Here is a 23,226-nt window from a genome sequence, read left to right as displayed (position 1 = left end):
CTTTTCATTCTACACGTTGCAGGACTTTGCATCCGCAGATGCAAGTTATGGGCGTAAGGTGTTGCGTGCAGCCGTTCAGGAGCAATCGCTCCCTTAGGAGGCAGCTTTAGTATGTCCCGCAGTGTCCCCCTGTGGTTGGAAAGAGAAAAGAGGGGGACACTGTGCTCCCTCCCCTTGCTCTGAATAATGTTTCTGTTCTCTTTTCAGTTACTTTGTTCTGGTTTTTGCCTTGTTGGCTTTTCCTCTCTGCTTAGTTATACAAATCTGAGCTTACTGTGACAGAGGAGGGGCATAATAGGGGAGGAGTATGTATTGAACAAGTATAAGTGCCTAAACTCCTAGTCCAACTACTATACCCCAATGTACCGCAGTGTTCCCCAATGGAGTCAGAGAAACGGTTTTTATGGTGAGTAAAAATCCTCTTTTCCTACAGATGGATCCAGTAACAGAGATACCCCAGAGAGATGTCCACATCCTCTATATTCACTGGATCACACAACGGAAAAGCATAATATCCTACAGGACTATCCGGTAGATGGATATCGAAGTGACCTTTCCCTATCTGATTTGTAGAATAGCTTTGTGGATCTTATACACTAATAATCTTCTGGTTACTCTTAATTCATTAAATCAGACATTATTGATTATTTTTATTGTTTTGTGGCTAATTTAGAGTTGTGACCTGATGGATATGAAAGTAGAAGATACAATCGGAGAAGAAGAGACGTATGTGAGGGGTGATCAGCAGTGTAAGGAGGAGGAAACCCCTACAGATATCAGCATAAGTGAGTAATAAACAATAAAGACAGAAAAGAGTTACATTCTCCTTTGTAAGACTCATCAGAATAATCATATACACACAGGGCCTGATTCAGAGTTAGACGAACGCCCGTTTGTGTAATTAATTATTGCATCTTTCATTTATTGTAAAGGAGAGAGCAGTTATGAGAGTCACCTAGATACACAGTATCTGATAATCAGATATACACAATGTATTTAGTCACTGTGTGTTTCCTACAGATGGATCCAGTAACAGAAATACCCCAGAGAGATGTCCCCGTCTTCTTTATTCTCAGGACTGTATAGAGGAAAATTCCAGTATCCCACAGGAATATCAGGTAAGTGTCACGGGCACTAGGAGTTGCTTACCCGAGTTTCACCAGATGGAACTCTGCTAGAGAGGCGGGGTTATGGCACGCACCTCAAAGCAGGCAGGTGAATGATTGGAGCGACACAACAGCAGGAGAGTAGAGATAGTCTGAGGAAGTCAGCGACTTGCAGCTATGGTTAGAGGAAAGTCAGCGACTTGGAGCAGTAAACTGGAGGTTGAAGATAATGAAGACACGAGGAGTGGACGTGGATAGGTGATGGTAGGTAGAGGAGAAGTCAGTGGTCTGCGTACAGCAAGTTGTACCACTGTAGTGATGGGAAGAATAGTACTGGTGCAGGTAGGTAGCAGGGTAGTCGGTGGTCTGCGTTCAGCAAGTTGTACCACCGCTATGGTGAGGAGTCTGGTCCAGGGGTAGGTAGGTAATAGGAGAGTCAGTGGTCTGCGTATAGCAAGTTGTACCACCGCTGTGATAGGAGGACTTGTCCAGGTGCGGGTAGGTAGCAGGGAAGTCAGTGGTCTGCGTGCAGCAAGTTGTACCACTGCTGTGAGAAGGAATGAGGACTTGTCCAGGTGCAGGAGAGTGACGTTGAAAGGCAAACTGTGGCTGTATGGAAACAGCGCGAGTAGAGCAATGTCTTGTGAGGCAGAGATGGAAGGCACAATGAATAGTCTGTATGAAGTAGATGCCTTGCAGGGAGGAGAAGCTGGTCACAGCAGATATGCACAATAACGCTAAGTAGTAGCGTGAGGAGATTTCGTAGCTTGAGTGAAAGCTTGTCCTAAATGAAGCAATGCAGTAACACAGTCTATATGGGTACCTGTACCCTGTGCAGCAAACAACAATGGATGCAACTGGTATGCGAGCAATAGGCAATAGTCAGTAGCGCATACCCAGTTGTGTAGATCCGGAATCAGCTGAGAAGTGAAGCATTGTAGCGGTATGGGAACCGCCGCTGAGTTGAGCAGGGAGCAGCGTGGAAGCTGAAGCACGAGTAGAGCTGGAAGCAGTTTGGAAACTGCACACACGAGTAGAGCTGGAAGCAGTTTGGGAAACTGCACACAGGAGTAGAGCTGGAAGCAGTTTGGAAACTGCACACACGAGTAGAGCTGGAAGCAGTTTGGGAAACTGCACACAGGAGTAGAGCTGGAAGCAGTTTGGAAACTGCACACAGGAGTAGAGCTGGAAGCAGTTTGGAAACTGCACACAGGAGTAGAGCTGGAAGCAGTTTGGAAACTGCACACAGGAGTAGAGCTGGAAGCAGTTTGGAAACTGCACACAGGAGTAGAGCTGGAAGCAGTTTGGAAACTGCACACAGGAGTAGAGCTGGAAGCAGCTTGGAAACTGCACACAGGAGTAGAGCTGGAAGCAGTTTGGAAACTGCACACAGGAGTAGAGCTGGAAGCAGTTTGGAAACTGCACACAGGAGTAGAGCTGGAAGCAGTTTGGAAACTGCACACAGGAGTAGAGCTGGAAGCAGTTTGGAAACTGCACACACCTATAGAGAATCACTGGGAGTGAGACCTCAAGATCGGGCCACTACCTAAGGCTGCAGGTGCCTTAAGTAGGGAGGGGTGATTAGGTGTTCTTAATAAGTGACAAATTAAATAAAAAAGTATATACTAATACTTATAATTTTGTGGAGTTCAGACTTTTCTTGAAATTAAGTCCTTCCCCCATTTGAACATTCATGTGAATGAAACAAATAACAAATACATAGCGTAATACTGTATAATTAAAGTGTGAACAAAATATTGTATTATATTCTTGAGAATCCTTATCCTTTGAATCCCTTCTAAATATTACATTCAAACTTCAATATTAAACCGGTGTCTCTAATAACAATATAAATTTCCTAAATGTGTCTCTTTCCACAGCATGAAGCTTTTTTCAGGATTTATCATCCCTTTTGTGCATATACTCGCAAGATAAGTGTGATTTAGTGAGCGTTGTATGTATAACTTTCTAATCTCTTTGGTGATAGATGATACTTCTCCAGTCTTGACATAAGATATCAAAAATATCCCAATATAAAATCTTTTAATTTTGCATATTTGTTTGCAAATAAAATTTAAATTATATATAAAATATAAATCATAGAACATATAAAAATACAAAAATGAACTTCTTGGGTTCTATGGATCAGATGGATTCCTACCAGATATTCTTAGGTGTTGCGCATGGTACAAGTTTTTGCAAATCCCAGGATCTTTGCATCACTTCTTCCTCTGAATATAAAATCCTGGTAGATGATCCTTATATCGCCCCTTCAGTTCTTTAGGCCTTATTAACCAACGCGTTTCAACCTTCTGGTCTTTCTCAAGGATATGGTCTATGTCTCAATTTCCTCCCTTATATACCATCTGACCCTTCAATCACATGGTTCAATCACACGGTTCAAAGGTCATATTTGACCATATACAATTGTTAACAATTATCCAAATATTTTTTCTTTATCTCCATCAGAACAATTTACCATTTATGTATTAGCCATATAATCTGTATGAGCCAACATTCTATAATCAATGAGTCCAAATATAAATGGTTACTACATATACATATTATGACAACTTACACATCAGTGCAAAGTTCTCATGCAGAATCTCCTTCTTAATATTTATATCTTTGGGGCGATTTCGATTATTCCTTTATATAATCTCTCAAACTTACAATGCAATGTGTATTTTTAGAATTAAACTTAACCAGATATGGAAAGCATATCCGGTATGAAACGTACATCCGATCTGCGTTCCAACGGAGTATTCGCCTTTTCCTGGCTAAGTAATATAAAGCCGGGAATAGATAGAAAATAGCTCTTTTCAACTCACAACTCTTAATTCTATATTTCTTCATTACCCGCCTGTGTGTATCTTATTCCCAAAAGATCTGGTCTACTTCCTATAGAGAATCACTGGGAGTGAGACCTCAAGATCGGGCCACTACCTAAGGCTGCAGGTGCCTTAAGTAGGGAGGGGTGATTGATCCATCAATCACATTAGTGGTCAGGTGTAGTTGTTAAAGGGACCTGCGCATGCCCAGTGCGACAGGATGGCGGACGGCCGCGGTTCCACACAGGTGTGAGCGGGAAAGATGGAGAACCACGTACCAGAGTGGAGGCACTCACACTCCGGTGAGTGACAGTAAGACAATTGAAGTTCCACCAAATGCAAAATGACACTGAACTATATTATCTGTATATAAGCTGTGTGGATCTTATACACTGATATTCTTTTATTTAATCTTGGTTCATTAAGTTAGACATTATTAAGTGTTTATTGTTTAGTGCAGTGGTTCCCAAACTGCATCATCACACTGTGCCCTCCTTCATCATCATACTGTTCCCCTTCATCAGTTTCCCTTGTTTTACACTGCCCCTTTCATACTCTGTTCATTTTCTTCCAGACGTTCCAGATTTTTGGCTTGGGCCGAAAGATACGTGCCCTCCCTGTCAGCGGTTTTCATACCAGGAATCCAGAACTGTCAAGCAGACTATCTAAGTCGGCACGAAGTTCTGCCGGGAGAGTGGGCTCTTCATCCAGAAGTGTTTCAGTCATTGGTAGACAGGTGGGGACTTCCGGATAGAGATCTGATGGCGTCACGCGCCAACAGGAAAGCTCCAGAGTTTTGCGCAAGAACAAGAGATCCACTTGCAGTAGCAGTGGATGTGTTGACAATGCCATGGGACTTCAGGTTAGGTTACCTGTTTCCCCCCATATCAGTGATTCCCAGGGTCCTTCGGAGAGTCAAGCAGGGAGGGCAACCAGTCATTCTGGTGGTTCCAGCTTGGCCACGAAGAGTCTGGTATCCAGAAATCCTTCTTATGGCAATAGGTCCGGGGTTCCGGTTACCGCTTCAGAAAGATCTCCTGATTCAGGGTCCATTCTTGTATCAAAATCTAACCCGGCTGAATTTAATGGCATGGCTCTTGAAGCCAGTCTGTGAAAATCTAGAGGGTTCTCTCTGAGGGTAGTGGATACTCTCCTCAGAGCTAGAAAACCAGTCTCGGCTCAGATTTATCACCGAATATGACATACGTATATAAAGTGGTGTAAGAAGAAGGATTACACTTCAAAATCCTTCCATCTTACCAGATTTCTTACTTTTCTACAAGATGATTTGGATGGAGGTTTTCGTTTGGGAACTTTAAAAGTTCAGGTATCGGCTCTGTCAGTGTATTTCCACAGACGTTTGGCTGAGATTGCGGATGTTAAGACTTTTTTACAGGGGGTGCTTCACATTCAGCCCCCCTATGTTCATCCAACGGCTCCTTGGGATCTTAATTTGGGCCTTAATATGCCGCTGGAGCCCCCGTTCGAACCGTTACATTCAGTAGAGTTACGATTTCTAACTTGGAAAGTGGTTTTTCTTCTGGCTATTGCCTTAGCTCGCAGGGCCTCGGAGCTGGGGGCTTTATCCTGTCGTGAACCTTATCTGGTCTTTCATGATGATGCAGTTTTGAGAACAGTTCCATCTTTTCTGCCTAAGGTGGTGTCTGGTTTCCATGTAAATCAGGACATAGTAGTTCCGGTATTCAAAGAGGATTCTCAGGCATCCGGAACATGAAACATGAGAGTTTTGGATGTGGTTAGGGCTTTACGAATTTACGTTAAAAGAACGGCAAAGATTCGTAAGACTGATACATTATTTGGTTTATTTGATTGTTCTAGACGTGGATGGTCAGCGTCTAAGCAATCTATTGCTAGGTGGATTACCCTGGCCATTAAGCAAGCTTATGTCAGTACTAGCCGCCCTGTGCCAGAGCGTATTGTTGCCCATTCTACCTCTTCGGTTGGGGCATCTTGGGCTGCGCGGAATGCTATATGGCATAAATGGTTCACCATTGATGCCATATAGCATTCTTCACATCAACCTATCAGTATTTTAGACATTATTTTAATCATTTAGTGGGACCTAGGTAATTGAGCGCAGTACATTTGTTCATTTTTTTGCATGGCATACAGGAAGGGATTCCTGAGTAGTGCTGCTCTTGCCAAGATTGGAGTTCAGCGCAGATCCTTCTCTTTTCTATTATGTAGCTTGTGATGGATACAAACAATTATTCACTTATGATTCATGAATTTTTATAAAGTTAGAAAGTCAATTCTTTACAGTTCATTAGGTTGGATATGAATGCAAGTTTTTCCATTTCCCTCTTGGTCCTGTTAGGACTCTGCCATTATGTTGTAATTGGTCTGCAGTACCTCTGTACTGCCAGAGGTGCTGCTGTTGTACTCGGACCACTCTCCTAACCTTCAAGAGTTAATCACATTAACTCCTGGATGCTAATAACCTGTGGCTGGCCTTCAAGAGATTGCCTTTCCCTGTAGCCTGTGCAGTTCATCAATTGTCTTTGCTGCTGCAGCTGGTTGTCTTTGAAACCCTGAGGGTTATCCTGACCTTCTTGGTGTTGATTCCTGCCTGCTCTGCCGTTTTTTGCCCCACTGCTGTTGACCCTGGCTCCTGGCTTTGATTTGACTTTCCTCTTGCCTAATCTCTGGTACTTTTGTGGACCAACCGGCTTCTGACCCTTTGGCTTGCCTGACCCTCCTTTGCTTATATCTCTTGGGCATCAATCTCTGCCTTCTGGCTATCTTTAATTCTGATATCTGTCTCCGTTATCTGGTGCCTCGTGACGACAGGCTGTCTGGAATCCTGATGCCGCTCTCCATTATCTAGTGCCTTGTGTCTCCTCGCAATTGGGTAACTCTGTCTCCTTGACCCTGAATCTAAACTTGATAGTGTCATCAGAGATATACCTGGTAAACCTGTTTACCCTGAGATCCAGTTTACCCTTTATATCTTGGAACCTGCTGCTTCTATGGACTAGTCTTGCCATTCACTGTATCTGTACCTGTTTGTGTTATCGGAGTATACCTGCTATTTCTGCCATTGAAACCTGCAATTCCTATGAACGGAGTTGCTGTCTACTATTGTCTGACTGATTGGCTTCCTGTGTATCTCTGCCTTAAATAAAACACTATTGCCTCTCCCTGAGTTCGTACTAGGAATCGTAAGAGATCCAAATTCCTGTTTCCCTTTTTAGATTCAGAATTTATTCTCGCATGACATTTAAACATTAAAAATGATATAGTGTAGTATGTGATCACCGTGTGACCATGTCAATTTCCGTATTTAAAATGAGAATTTCCAAGTGTGTTTTATTCCTCAGAACACTTACAATGTGCGGTACACACTCTGCGTCCTTTGTTCATGCACTTACTAAACATAAGTCTTAAACAGGCATAGATGATATTCCATTTATTACTCAATACAATTCCCAATTCAAGACGAAATGGAGAGAATAATCCGTCTACATTGGTTGTTATTAACTCTGTATAACTTCACTTGTACCAACATTTGTATGTAGAAAAGCATCCAGTCTAAGAAACCATTTAGTAAAATGCAGTCTATCCAAATCTACATTAGGGGAACTAGTTATGTGTAAATCCTGTGAATATAATAATATCTATGAGATTAGGTCATCCACGACAGGTAACACTTATAAAATGATTGAATTCATCACATGTAACTCGGAGAACTGTGTATATTTGGTGCACATGCAAATAACAATATATAGAGAGAACCTCCAGATAATGAAAAGAAAGGTGGGGTGAACCAGAGCTGGATTTAGACCTCAGGGGCCCTAGGGAAGATATTGGTTTGCCCCAACCCCCCCCCCCCCCCCCCCCCACATCACGCTTCTCCTCCTGCATCACACTGCGGCCCCTCATTACTGTCCCTCTCATCACACTGTGTCCTCCTTTATCATTACACTGCATCACACTGCGGCCCCTCATTACTGTCCCTCTCATCACACTGTGTCCTCCTTTATCATTACACTGCATCACACTGCGGCCCCTCATTACTGTCCCACTCATCACACTGTGCCCTCCTTTATCATTACACTGCATTACACTGTGCCCTCCTTTATCATTACACTACATCACACTGCGGCCCCTCATTACTGTCCCTCTCATCACACTGTGCTCTCCTTTATCATTACACTGCATCACACTGTGGTCCCTCATTACTGTCCCTCTCCTCACACTGTGCCCTCCTTTATCATTACACTGCATTACACTGTGCCCTCCTTTATCATTACACTGCATCACACTGCGGCCCCTCATTACTGTCCCTCTCATCACACTGTGCTCTCCTTTATCATTACACTACATCACACTGCGGCCCCTCATTACTGTCCCTCTCATCACACTGTGCTCTCCTTTATCATTACACTGCATCACACTGTGGTCCCTCATTACTGTCCCTCTCCTCACACTGTGCCCTCCTTTATCATTACACTGCATTACACTGTGCCCTCCTTTATCATTACACTACATCACACTGCGGCCCCTCATTACTGTCCCTCTCATCACACTGTGCTCTCCTTTATCATTACACTGCATCACACTGTGGTCCCTCATTACTGTCCCTCTCATCACACTGTGCCCTCCTTTATCATTACACTGCATTACACTGTGCCCTCCTTTATCATTACACTGCATCACACTGCGGCCCCTCATTACTGTCCCACTCATCACACTGTGCCCTCCTTATCATTACACTGCATCCCCTCATTATTGTCCCTCTCATCACACTGTGCCCTCCTTTATCATTACTCTGTATCATCACACTGCGGCCCCTCATTACTGTCCCTCTCATCACACTGTGTCCTCCTTTATCATTACTCTGTATCATCACACTGCGGCCCCTCATTACTGTCCCTCTCCTCACACTGGGCTCTCCTTTATCATTACACTGCATCACACTGCGGCCCCTCATTACTGTCCCTCTCCTCACACTGGGCTCTCCTTTATCATTACACTACATCACACTGCGGCCCCTCATTACTGTCCCTCTCATTACACTGTGCTCTCCTTTATCATTACACTGCATCACACTGCGGCCCCTCATTACTGTCCCTCTCATCACACTGTGCCTTCCTTTATCATTACACTGTAACATCACACTGCGGCCCCTCATTACTGTCCCTCTCATTACACTGTGTCCTCCTTTATCATTACACTGCGGCCCCTCATTACTGTCCCTCTCCTCACACTGTGCTCTCCTTTATCATTACACTGCATCACACTGCGGCCCCTCATTACTGTCCCTCTCATCACACTGTGCCCTCCTTTATCATTACACTGCATCACACTGTGGCTCCTCATTACTGTCTCTCTCATTACACTGTGCCCTCCTTTATCATTACACTGCGGCCCCTCATTACTGTCCCTCTCCTCACACTGTGCTCTCCTTTATCATTACACTGCATCACACTGCGGCCCCTCATTACTGTCCCTCTCATCACACTGTGCCCTCCTTTATCATTACACTGCATCACACTGTGGCCCCTCATTACTGTCTCTCTCATTACACTGTGCCCTCCTTTATCATTACACTGCGGCCCCTCATTACTGTCCCTCTCATCACACTGTGCCCTCCTTATCATTACACTGCATCACACTGTGCCCTCCTTATCATTACACTACATCACACTGTGGCCCCTCCTTACTGTCCCTCTCATCACACTGTGCCCTCCTTATCATTACACTGCATCACACTGCGGCCCCTCATTACTGTCCCTCTCATCACACTGTGCCCTCCTTATCATTACACTGCATCACACTGAGGTCCCAGCAGTTAAAAGAATAATGACCATGGACCCCATATTTTGTCAAAGGATCTAGCAGAATTTTGAAGTATACTAATAATATGCTCCATACGATGAATATTAAGCTCAGTGGTTGAAGTATAAATTTAGAAGTGACGGTATAAAAAATGTAATGGGAATGTAAACAAGTGAATGGAATTGTATTATTTTACAATGAAGGCAGTAGGAGAAGTAGCGGTATGGCCTACTACCATATACACCCCACTTCCACCACTGCTTACCTTTCAATTCACACAAATTGTACTTTATCTTTAACTTAACTTAGGTATTAATCATAATTAAACATGTAAAGAAACTGCAGTTCATGGTTAGCAAGCCCAGTAATGAAAAACCAGCAGTCTCCTATCACTACCCCGTCACAGACCGTCCGCCACTACAGTTACTGACTGCAGCCATCTACCTACAGAAACATGAAAAAGTGCTGAAATGTAATAATCATGTTAATATGTCCGTCTTCTGCATGAATCCCATAGTGCAACATTTAAACAAGTCAGACCTCCTCGTAATATAAATCCCACCAGATTCAGGATAGTTGGCAGACTGCCCTGCTCTCTCCTATCTGTTCTCATCACTTTCACGGCTTGTGTCTGCTGTGTCTTTAGATCAGCTGCTGCTTGTCTGGATCCTGGAGACTCTATTTGGAGAAAAAAAATGGGTAGATGAAATTTATTAAACTCCAACCAGCCCCAGTGTTAAATCAATATAGCACCCACATTTTATAAGTAGGCCTCCCTTCAACCAAAACATTACATTAATAGTGTTACCATTTAAAAAATAAACCTATTTCCCTCCCACAAACAGCCCCTCACGCACACATAATATAAATACACAGTGGCCCCTCACACACACACACAGTGGCCCCTCACACACATAATACACACACACAGTGGCCCCACACACACACACACAGTGGCCCCACACACACACATAATACACACACACAGTGGCCCCTCACGCACACATAATATAAATACACAGTGGCCCCTCACACACACACAGTGGCCCCTCACACACACACATAATACACACACACAGTGGCCCCACACACACAGTGGCCCCACACACATATAATACACACACACAGTGGCCCCTCACACACACACATAATACACACACAGTGGCCCCTCACACACACACATAATGCACAAACAGTGGCACCTCACACATACACATAATACACACACAGTGGCCCCTCACACACACACACAGTGGCCACACACACAATATAGCAATATACTACCCCCCCCCAACTTACCTTTTTCCATCCACAAGCTGTGCACTCTTCCCTCTCTTCACACATGGGATGGCAACTGTCATGTGGTGCATGCCCCATGTGACAAAGAGCAGGCCACACAGAGGAGGGAGGAGACCAGCCACCACACCAGCCCCTCCCCCGTCTCGGAGGGGGGGGGGGTGGTGGATGTGGGCTTCGGGTGCGCGAGACGGGGGAGGGGCTGCAATTTTATTTATTTTTTCTCATGTCCCTCCCATCTGGGCCCCCTGAGAGCCGCTAGGCCCTAGGCAGCTGCCTAGGTTGCCTAGCGGTAAATCCGGCCCTGGGGTGAGCACATAAAAAATCTTAAAGGATACAATCTCCACTCACTCTATGCTCAGCTGAGTAGGAAATTATCCCATTAGTTATGCCTGGTAGGGAGTCCAAAAAGTAAAAACAATTAATTGCATGGTGACTGACCTGAGCCCAAAAATGAAGCTTTGTCTGTACCCCCACTGAGGCCATTAGGCATCATAGAATATAATTCCTAAATATAATTCTCTTCAAGAGAGCCAAATGTATTTCATCCCCTCCCCATATTTTTCATGATATATATAGATAGGTGCAGGCATAATGCTGAATGCTTATATCTAGAATCTGCTAGCTAAGATGTAATAAGTAGGTGTGGTTATGGGAAAACCTTCCAAAATGTATTTATATAGTTATATATCTAGAGAGAGAGAGAGAGAGAGATATTAAAGATAGAGATATGAAAAATATATATAATATATATATATATATATATATATATATATATATGTATGTATATATGTGTGTGTGTGTGTGTGTATATATGTGTGTGTTTGTGTGTGTGTATATATGTATGTTTGTGTGTGTATATATATATATATATATATATATAAATATATTGACAAAGCAAGATACCACGTAGGGGCGCTTCAACAGATTATCAGTGGATAATGGAGAGCAAAAATATCACAAGTCCAAATGATAAAGAGTCTTTTGTTAAAAGGTCTTTTTATAAAAAAACACACACTTCCCATTTGCAGGCGGCTGCTAGTCCTCCAAAAACCAAGCGGTGTGGTGTGGAGATAATATAGAAATAGAGGATAAAAGAAGACAAGGGCGCACAATAGTGTAGTATTGTAATATAAATTAGGACCAAGGGAGGTCCAGAGTAAAATAAAACCTTATCACCAGAGAGATGGACCAAAGGTCTATGTGCAGTAAAAAGATCCAATTAACACACCAGACACTCTTGTGTGTGGATATGCGTACCAGAATGAAGATCTTTAAGGCTTATCAAGTTGGATATCCCAAAAGAAAACAGGTCACACACTTCCCATAATCCCGCATATAGTGGGTGCCTCAGGAATGGAGCAAAGATGGAAACCACAGCTGTAATGTCTCAATAATACAATTTACATGTGAGTAGCTATTGTGCATTTAATAAAGTAGCAGATAACCAGCTTATCTGTACAGCAATCATGGATCAGATAGATGGCACAAAGTGATCCAGGATACACATGAATAGTAGTAATAACCTCTCAACGCGTTTCGTGGTACCAACACCAGACTTCATCAGGAGAATGTAGAATAAGAGATGCCATAACCGCATCCCTTAATATAGTGGACTGCGCCATTTTGCGTGTGTGTACTCGAAACCGGAAGTGTGCGTTGCGCCATTTTGCATGTGCGCAATAAACCGGGAAATTGTCACATTGTATTTGCGCGTCATCGGAGATCTAACGACCACTTTGCGCATGTGCCAAAAAGTAGAATGGCATTATATTATATATCAAACTGCACATGTGCACAATCAGAAAACAGCCGATACCACTATGCCAGTTTATAGCACTTAATGATTAACATGCAAAAAAAAGGGTCTGGTAAAACCATAATGAAGCGCTCTATCAAGACATATATATTACATCTGCTTGTTATGAAGAGAGATAATAAACATATACTTAACATACATAGTAAAGTGCAATATGCTAATGCAAAATATGCGCAGATTAAATAATAATAAAAGAATATATAAAAAATAAAAAATATATGAATAAAGAGACCCATTAAAAACGATACTCAGATGACAGACTAAAATAAGTTATAAAAAATGGGCTACTTCAAAACCTTCATTAAGCCCAGAACATTCATAATCCGTGTCTTTATGTATAGAAACACCCCAATTGATTTTATCATTCTCTTTCATTTTGTTTGTAACATACAGACAAAGTGAATGATAATGATAAAATCAATAAAATCAACTGGACGTCGACATAATTGCGTCTCGGTTGAACCACAAGGTCCAGGTTTTCTGCTCCAGGGCAATAGATCCTTTGCCTGTCTCAATAGATGCCATGTCGATCCCTTTGCAGTTCAGTCTAGTTTACCTGTTATTCTGTGGCAGTGGAATGGCATTGGAGGGCATGGTACAGAGATGTTCTCTCCATGGCAGGGGGTCGGTCCCGGCATCTGCTGCTCCGGCCAGACCTGTTAAGTCAAAGACCGTTTTATTATCTTTGTTTAGAACATTCAACGTTAACGTAGGGCTTAGTCCACGAGGTCGGTGAGTGCTTCCTAGGCGGAATGGCATGGTGCCTCGACTGGGCAGCCACTTGGTTCTCCATTCACACTTTTACTCGGTTTTACAGGTTTCAAGTGTTTGCGTCAGGGGATGCCAGTTTTGGGAGAAAGGTGCTCTTTGTGATGTTTCTTCTGAGCTTGCCCAGTCGTGATGGCAGCTTTGAGATGTCGCCAATGTACCTGGTGTCCACCAATAGGATGTACAAGAAAATACGATTTTTATATATATATATATATATATATATATATATATATATATATATATATATTAGATACATAACAATGTAAGTGGTGAAACCTCAAGCGCTTAGGTGTTCTTAATAAGTGACAAATCAAATAAAAAAGTATATATTAATACTTATATTTTGTGGATTTCAGACTTTTCTTGAAATGAAGTCCTTCCCCCATTTGAATATTCATGTGAATGAAACAAATAACAAATACATAGCGTAATACTGTATAATTAAAGTGTGAACAAAATATTGTATTATATTCTTGAGAATCCTTATCCTTTGAATCCCTTCTAAATATTACATTCAAACTTCAATATTAAACCGGTGTCTCTAATAACAATATACATTTCCTAAATGTGTCTTTTTCCACAGTATGAAGCTTTTTTCAGGATTTCTCATCCCTTTTGTGCGTATACTCGCAAGATAAATGTGATTTAGTGAGCGTTGTATGTATAACTTTCTAATCTCTTTGGTGATAGATGATACTTCTCCAGTCTTGACATAAGATATCAAAAATATTCCAATATAAAATCTTTTAATTTTGCATATTTGTTTGCAAATAAAATTTAAAGTAAATATAAAATATAAAACATAGAACATATAAAAATACAAAAATTAACTTCTGCTATTCGGGGATTGTATATAATATCGGAAGTGATGTTCCGCTATTTGGAGATTTTAAGTCTGACAAGTAGACCGGATCTTTTGGGAATAAGATACACACATGTAATGAAGAATGAAGAAATATAGAATTAAGAGTTGTGAGTTGAAAAGAGCTATTTTCTATCTATTCCCGGCTTTATATTACTTAGCCAGGAAAAGGCGAATACTCCGTTGGAACATACACGGGATGTACGTTTCATACCGGATATGCTTTCCAGATCGGGTTAAGTTTAATTCTAAAAATACACATTGCATTGTAAATTTGAGAGATTATATAAAGGAATAATCGAAATCGCCCCAAAGATATAAATATTAAGAAGGAGATTCTGGATGAGAACTTTGCACTGATGTGTAAGTTGTCATAATATGTATATGGTAGTAACCATTTATATTTGGACTAATTGATTATAGAATGTTGGCTCATACAGATTATATGGCTAATACATAAATGGTAAATTGTTCTGATGGAGATAAAGAAGAAATATTTGGATAATTGTTAACAATGGTATATGGTCAAATATGACCTTTGAACCGTGTGATTGAACCATGTGATTGAAGGGTCAGATGGTATATAAGGGAGGAAATTGAGACATAGGCCATATACTTGAGAAAGACCAGAAGGTTGAAACGCGTTGGTTAATAAGGCCTAAAGAACTGAAGGGGCGATATAAGGATCATCTACCAGGATTCTATATTTAGAGGAAGAAGTGATGCAAAGATCCTGCGATTTGCAAAAACTTGTACCTTGCGCAACACCTAAGAATATCTGGTAGGAATCCATCTGATCCATAGAACCCAAGAAGTTTTGTATTTTTATATGTTATATTTAATTAAATTTTATTTGCAAACAAATATGCAAAATTAAAAGATTTTATATTGGGATATCTTTGATATCTTATGTCAAGACTAGAGAAGTATTATCTATTACCAAAGAGGTTAGAAAGTTATACATACAACGCTCACTAAATCACATTTATCTTGTGAGTATATGCACAAAAGGGATGAGAATCCTGAAAAAAGCTTCATACTGTGGAAAAAGACACATTTAGGAAATGTATATTGTTATTAGAGACACCGGTTTAATATTGAATTTTGAATGTAATATTTAGAAGGGATTCAACGGATAAGGATTCTCAAGAATATAATACAATATTTTTTTCACACTTTAATTATACAGTATTATGCTATGTATTTGTTATTTGTTTCATTCACATGAATGTTCAAATGAGGAAGGACTTAATTTCAAGAAAAGTCTGAACTCCTCAAAATATAAGTATTAATATATACTTTTTTATTTGATTTGTCACTTATTATATGTAAGAAAACCTAAGCGTTTGAGGTTTCACCACTTACGTTGTTATGTATTGAATTTATTAAGGAAGTGTATATCCTTGGTTTAATAGTAAAGCTGCAAATAGGAGTAGCGCAGATATACAATCAGTAGTTCTGCAGTCTTGAATATCATATATATATATATATATATGATAGATATTTTCATTATACAATCCGTTTCTCTTAGTCCATTTGGGGACTTCGGGTGCCCACCCTTAATGGTCTAGTTTTCCTGTTGTATGACATGTTGTGTATTTTGTTCAAGAAGTTGTTGTTCTCCTCTTTCTCGGTTGCTTCGCTCTTTATATGTCTCCTTTTCCATGGGGCTTAGCTAAACATAAACTGAAGCCTAAACAGAAAGAGGGGGGGGGGGTTGAGCTAGGGCTCGGTATCAATGTTCCTAAACTGCCCAATACCTATTCCCACTACACTATCCCCCAAAGTACCTGGTGTCACCCAGTGGACTAAGGGAAATGTATAAAAGTCCTCTTATATCCCTGGAGGTGAGGCAGTGGGAATTTCTACAAATAACTAGCCCGCCTAACTACTACTATCCCCAGAGATTCCTAGGGGCAAATAATTAAAGACGTACAGATCCTTTTTTTTTTCTCTTTTTAAAACTTACAGCACAGGTCTCTCCTAATAAAAGTAAAACTGTGTGAAATATATATCATTGTTTATGAGAGTAAAGATAAAATAGTGATTAACTGAATTGTGTCAATGTTATGACTGTTGGCAGATTGGTGTATACATTTTGACTGTCAATTATTTTAACTGTCAACATTTCATACTCATCTCCACCAGGGAATGTGTCCGGATGATGACTGTATTGTTATGTGTGCCAGGTTCCTATAACGTGTGAGATGTCACTGTCTTTCTACTTGCAGGAATGGGAGTATTTAGAAGGACACAAGGCTCTGTACAAGGACGTGATGATTGAGAATCACCGGCCCCTCACATCACTGGGTAAGGGAACATTTAGCTACCAAACATTTGGTCCCATTGAGAATTCGTAGAGATAAATTTGTCAGAGTGTTTGTCCAGGTGCTCAGCGATAAACACAAAAGGAAAACCAGGGGGTAAATGCATCAAAATGAGATTCTAACAAAAGCCCACTAATTGCAGTGGCATCAGAGCTTAAGGGTGACCCTCTCCTATTATCTGAAGACCCTGGGATTCCTTTTGATACTATCATGAGTAGTGGTAATGAAACACTATAATGTCTTTAGTATAAGAGCGGTAGAGGGGAGGACGAGGTGATGATGGGGGACTTGCTGACGAGTAATTCTGTAGAGTTTGGAAGATTCCTGGATGCTGTGGTGTGGGGGCCATGGCTTTGTTTTTGGTTAAAGCTGGAAGTCACAATCCCCTAGAATAATAATACATAAGGAATAGACAATGGGATTTATACTCCTTTTTCTTTTTTCACAAAATTAATGGTAATGGTTAATTAACATTTTATAAAGCTAACTACCATTAATTTTTCCTAACAGAACTGCATGAAGATCCAACTGTTCTTATTAAGGAGGAACCTGTATCATGTGAAGAAGGAAATTTTCCACACACTGACATTTATACACCCCCAGGTCCTACACAAAATACATCTACTTTTATTGAGGTGGAAATGGAATCTTCTTTCACTGGAGAACAAAGCTCTGTTAGTTACCAGAGGAAAAATGTGAATGATCTCACTGTAGACAAATCTTGGTCTTGTTCTGAATGTGGGAAGTGTTTTACTAGGAAAATAAACCTTCTTGTACATCAGAGGATTCACACAGGAGAGAAACAATATTCTTCCTCTGAATGTGGGAAATCATTTACTAGTAAATCACATTGCAATACACATCAGAAAATTCACTCAGGAGAAAAATCATATTCTTGCTCTGAATGTGGAAAATGCTTTACAACGAATGGGAAGCTTCTTAGCCATCAGAGATGTCACACAGTAAGTAAAAATCCTTTACCACACTCTTGCTCTGAGTGTGGTAAATGCTTTTCCTTCAAATCATATCTTGTTGAACATCAGAAAATTCATACAGGAGAGAAACCTTTTTCTTGCTCTGAATGTGGGAAATGTTTTTATCGGGAATCAACCTTTGTTGAACATCAGAAAATTCACACAGGTGAAAAACCATATTCTTGCTCTGAGTGTGGGAAAGCTTTTAATAAGAAGTATAACCTTTATGCGCATCAGAGACTTCACACAGGAGAGAAACCTTTTTCTTGCTCTGAATGTGGGAAATGTTTTAATAAGGAAACAAACCTTGTTAAACATCATAAAATTCACACAGGCGAAAAATCATATTCTTGCTCTGAATGTGGAAAATGCTTTACTACTAATTGGAAGCTTCTTAGCCATCAGGGATGTCACACAGTAAGTAAAAAACCTTTATCACACTCTTGCTCAGAGTGTGGTAAATATTTTTCCTGTAAATCTTATCTTGCTGAACATCAGAGAATTCATACAGGAGAGAAACCTTATTCTTGCTCAGAGTGTGGTAAATGTTTTTCCTGCAAATCTTATCTTGTTGAACATCAGAGAATTCATACAGGAGAGAAACCATATTGTTGCTCAGTGTGTGGTAAATGTTTTACCTTTAAATCAAGTCTTTTTGCACATCAGACAATTCATACAGGAGAGAAACTATATTGTTGTTCAGTGTGTGGTAAATGTTTTTCTTTTAAAGCAAATCTTGTTGCACATCAGAGAATTCATACAGGAGAGAAACCACATTCTTGCTCAGAGTGTGGTAAATCTTTTTTCTATAAATCAAAGCTTGTTGCACATCAGAGAATTCATACAGGATTGAAACCATATTCTTGCTCTGAATGTGGGAAATGTTTTAATCGGGAATCACACCTTGTTAATCATCATATACTTCACACAGGAGAAAAAACATATTCTTGCTATGAGTGTAGTAAATGTTTTTCCTCTACATCAAATCTTGTTGTACATCAGAGAATTCATACAGGAGAGAAACCATATTCTTGCTCTGAATGTGGGAAATCATTTAATAGTAAATCAGCTTCCAATAGACATCAGAGAATTCACACAGGAGAGAAACCTTATTCTTGCTATGAGTGTAGTAAATGTTTTTCCTCTAAATCAAATCTTGTTGTACATCAGAGAATTCATACAGGAGAGAAACCATATTCTTGCTCTGAATGTGGGAAATCATTTAATAGTAAATCAGCTTCCAATAAACATCAGAGAATTCATACAGGAGAGAAACCATATTCTTGCTCAGTGTGTAGTAAATGTTTTTCCTCTAAACCATATCTTGTTGTACATCAGAGAATTCATACAGGAGAGAAACCATATTCTTGCTCAGTGTGTAGTAAATGTTTTTCCTCTAAATCAAAGCTTGTTGCACATCAGAAAATTCACACAGGAGTTAAACCATATTCTTGCTCTGAATGTGGGAAAAGTTTTACAAATAAAGCATCCTTAATGAAACATCAGAGAAATCACAAGTGAAAGGCCATTAATTTGCTAAGAGTGTGGAAAAAGTTTTAACCAGAAATTAAACTTTTTCTACATTAGAAAATTCACACATGAGTATACCAATATTTGTGTTCTGAGTTGGGGAAATGTTTATGCAGAAAATCAATCTTTGTTGTGCATCACAATGTGGGAGATGGTTCACTAGTAAAGCACTTTCCTTTGCATCAGAGAAGTCACACATGAGAGAAACGGTAGTCTTTCTCTGATACGGGAATGTTTTGTGAGTTAAATCTGTCCCGACAGCTATAGTTCCATTTATGTTGTGGCTTTTCAAAAATCATAAACCTTAAATTACAGTTGCTTTAAGATTGGGTTGCCAAAATTTATGCAGAGATATGTACAGGTTCCTGTACCCTGACAGATCTTGAGATGTTTAACATTACAATTACATTTGTTCTGCAGCTTAGTATAAGTTATTCTTCTCGTTCATCAACCATTTCTCTTCCCTGCCATTGGGGGACACTGCGAGACATTGGGGGTGTAGTAGTGGACTCAGAAGTTCTTGTCACTTTAACTGTTAAACCTTTGGACTCCTCCCCTGCTATGCCCCTCCTCTCCAGAGAGATCCTCAGTTTTTAGTAAGTGACTTAGAGTTCGGTCACTGGAGTATAGGCTCTTGCCTATACTCAGTTTAGCATATAGATTTCATGTTTTTATATTTCCTATCCTTTATAGGTGCAGCGCGGGATCCTAGGCAAGACCCAGCAGAGTGAGTAGGACTTGGCTCTGCTCACTCTGGAGCCCAGCGCAGGTAAGTGAAGCCTAGCGCTCATTTTACTAGCACATCTGCCAGCATTTGTTAAGGGGCCATTAGTTTATTAGGAGAGTGACAGCGTGACTGTGCAGCATCGACGGGGGAGTGAAGCTGCATCAGCCTCTCCTCCCCTTGCAGCGATCCCTTTGCCGGCAGGTCTCCGCTCTCCCTAGGCAACGAGCAGTTTGGAGGGACAGAAGCAGCACTCACACTCGGTGAGGTGAGCGGCTGCTCTATAGGAAAAGCGCGGCGCTGGGCAGGTTCAAATAAGCACACTGACAGTCACTCCTGGCGGCCATTGGAGGATGGCGCCAGTGAGTGTTCAGGAGACAGAGAGAGAGACAGCGCAAGAAGGGGAGGAGTGACAGCGGCTTCCTGTCTTGGTTCTTCCGGGGCGGGCAACGGAAAATAGCCACTGCTGGAAACGTGCAGCTCTGCCTGGAAATTAGTGAAACTAAGCCTTTGCTCTGCCTCTCCTCCCTGGAAGACTCTTAGATGCCCTAATCGCTACAGGCTTGTATCGTTAGTGAGCATTTAGGGGAGTGTATATATTTGTGTTTGTATGGTCTTGTGAGTTATTTCATGTTAAGGGAATTTTCACAGACAGTACTATATTGCACTTGTGGTATTTTTGTTTTTGGAGTGGTGCTCTTTCAGAGACTTCCTAACACAGGACTCTTCTATTTTGTCGCCTTAATTTGTCTGCATTTCTTTTAATAATTATTTTAAGAAACAGAACAATGGCGGAGAAGGGGACAGCTAAAGGCAAGGGTACTTCTGTGCCTGCTGCAATGTATTATACCTGTTCAAAATGTAACACAAAACTTTCTGTTGGCCACACAGACCGAAACGCCCTTTGCGCAGCTTGTACTGTGGACGCTCAGAGGCGAGACAACTCGGCCCAGGAGGGAACCCCTGCAATGGTAGAACCGCCTTGGATGAGGTCTTTTTCTTCAGCTATGGAGAAAATGACGTCCGTGATGCTGCGGGCAATAGAAGTACGTGACAACACTACCCCACTTACACTTGCAGGCAGCCAGTCTGACGAGAATGCTTCCACACCACAGGCAGGGTCTACCCACGGGGAAGATAGGCTAGTATCTATTTCCCAGAGGGGTAAGAGGGCCATTACTGATGCTGGTCTGGAAATAGATCAGCTTTCTAATCGCTCCTCAGCCGAAGAAGGTGAGGTAGATATCGACCCAGAAGGGGAGGCTATCTATGATTCTGACTCTGGGTCCACGAGCGTGGACAGTCTTATTTTGGGAATCAGACATGCCTTAGGGTTAGCTGATCCGGAGCCCGCAGCACCTGAGGTTATATCCTTATTTAAAAGACCTAAGGCACAGTTAGCAATTTTCTCCAGAAATGTTGGAGATTATTTCTGAAGCTTGGCACAAGCCAAATAAGCAGTTTATGATGCCGGGAAAGTTTAAGTCCCTTTATCCTCTGCCTCCTGAGGACACAGTAAAATGGGAGACTTTGCCTAGGGTGGATACACCGGAAGCCCGGTTAGCTTCATCTTCAGCTATCCTTGTCCAAGAGCGCATAACCCTTAAGGATTACACTGATAAGAAGTGTGATCTGGCTCTTCGCTCAGCTTATACCGCTGTGGGAAGTTTGTTTAGGCCTAATATGGCTGTAGTGTGGGACAACAAGGCTGTGCAGTTATGGATGGAGGCTTTGATTAAGGGCCTTAGAGATAACACTTCGCGTTCTGAGCTAGTAGATCTAGCAGAACATGTACTAGAAACTTCGGAGTACGTAGCGAACGCTGCCATGGATGCAGTTTCGGTAAATGCCAAGGCCTCGGCTCTTATTGTAGCAGCTCGTCGTAACCTATGGTTACGGACGTGGTCTGTGGACGCAGACGCTAAGAGAGCTTTAGAGAATTTACCCTTTGATGGACTAACTCTATTCGGGGCGGAGCTCGAAAGGGTTATTCAGGAGACCACGGGAGGTAAGAGTACGGCTCTACCCACGGTTTCAAACAGGCCCCGTCAGGGTAGATTTTGTTCCTTTCTGAGTTTTTCCCGAGGGGGAGGTGCCTTTAATAGAGGGTATTCCTCAGCGTCTAGATCATCGGCTATTAGAAGCAGAGGAGGTAGAGGTTTAGCAAGGAGAGGTTCTGCTCGTCCAGCAGACAAGCCCTCCGCGTGACATAGTTCTTCAGGGGGAGCATCAGGTGGGGGCACGTCTTCTTCAATTCAGGGATCAGTGGTGGAAATCCACGACGGATCTCTGGGTTCGAGGAGTTGTGTCCCGGGGCTACGTCATAGATCTAGCCCACTCCCCTCCTCACAGGTTCTTCGTCACTCCTCTCCCCTCTTGCCCCCTCAGACGTTTAGCACTTCAGGAAGCCATGCAAAAGCTCCTTTATGCTCAAGTAATAGTTCAGGTCCCTCTTCTAGAAAGGGGGCAAGGTTTTTACTCAAACCTCTTCCTGGTGCCAAAACCAGACGCATCCTTCCGGCCCATCCTGAATCTTCGGTCTCTAAACAAGCAGCTGAAGATTCAGAAATTTCGCATGGAATCCCTTCGCTCTGTAATAGCAGGGATAGAAAAAGGGGAGTTTTTGGCATCATTAGACATCAAGGATGCCTACCTACATGTCCCGATCTGGGAACGACATCAGAGTCTCCTTCGGTTCGCAGTAGGAAAGGCGCACTTTCAATTCAGGGCACTCCCCTTCGACCTGGCTACCGCTCCCAGAGTCTTTATCAAGATCATGGCAGTCATGGCCGGTCTATTGCGCCAGAAGGGCATAACAATTGTCCCTTACCTAGACGACCTTCTGTTGAAGGCACCGTCTGCGGTCCGTCGATCCCAACAGATTCAGACTGTTATGCAGTTTCTTCAGAGTCACGGTTGGGTGTTGAATTTACCCAAGTCATTGCTGGGGCCAACTCAGCAGATGCGCTTCTTAGGTCTGCTTTTCGATACTCAGTCTCTGAGAGTTTATCTTCCAGCAGAAAAAGTCTTAGCTTTGCAGACAAGGACCAGAGCCATGCTAAGGAAAAGGAGTGTTTCGGTTCTCAGTTGCATGAAGCTCCTGGGGACGATGTTCTCGGTATTCGAGGCAGTTTCTTTTGCTCAATTTCACTCCCGTCCACTTCAGGTAGAGATCCTGCGGAAG

At 41.8% G+C, this 23,226-nt stretch overlaps 1 protein-coding gene across 5 annotated transcripts in view; it reads left to right on the top strand.

Moving 5' to 3' along the window:
* Window positions 1–23,226, top strand: part of LOC142159781 (uncharacterized) — a 325,690-nt gene that overhangs the window by 65,669 nt on the left and 236,795 nt on the right. For 3 of the 5 annotated variants that reach the window (XM_075214504.1, XM_075214503.1, XM_075214499.1), the window contains exons 3-5: window positions 434–531; window positions 674–785; window positions 1,021–1,118. The exons of 1 other annotated variant lie outside the window; for it this stretch is intronic. In XM_075214504.1, coding sequence (XP_075070605.1) covers window positions 434–531; window positions 674–785; window positions 1,021–1,118 — 308 coding nt within the window. The remainder of the gene's footprint in view (window positions 1–433; window positions 532–673; window positions 786–1,020; window positions 1,119–23,226) is intronic. One more of the 5 variants, XM_075214500.1, reaches the window with a different exon arrangement.

This window comes from Mixophyes fleayi, chromosome 6 (assembly GCF_038048845.1).
Source record: "Mixophyes fleayi isolate aMixFle1 chromosome 6, aMixFle1.hap1, whole genome shotgun sequence".
Taxonomy (NCBI): Eukaryota; Metazoa; Chordata; class Amphibia; order Anura; family Limnodynastidae; genus Mixophyes; species Mixophyes fleayi.
Note: the sequence above shows the minus strand (reverse complement) of the source record. Positions and strands in the feature narration are given on the sequence as shown.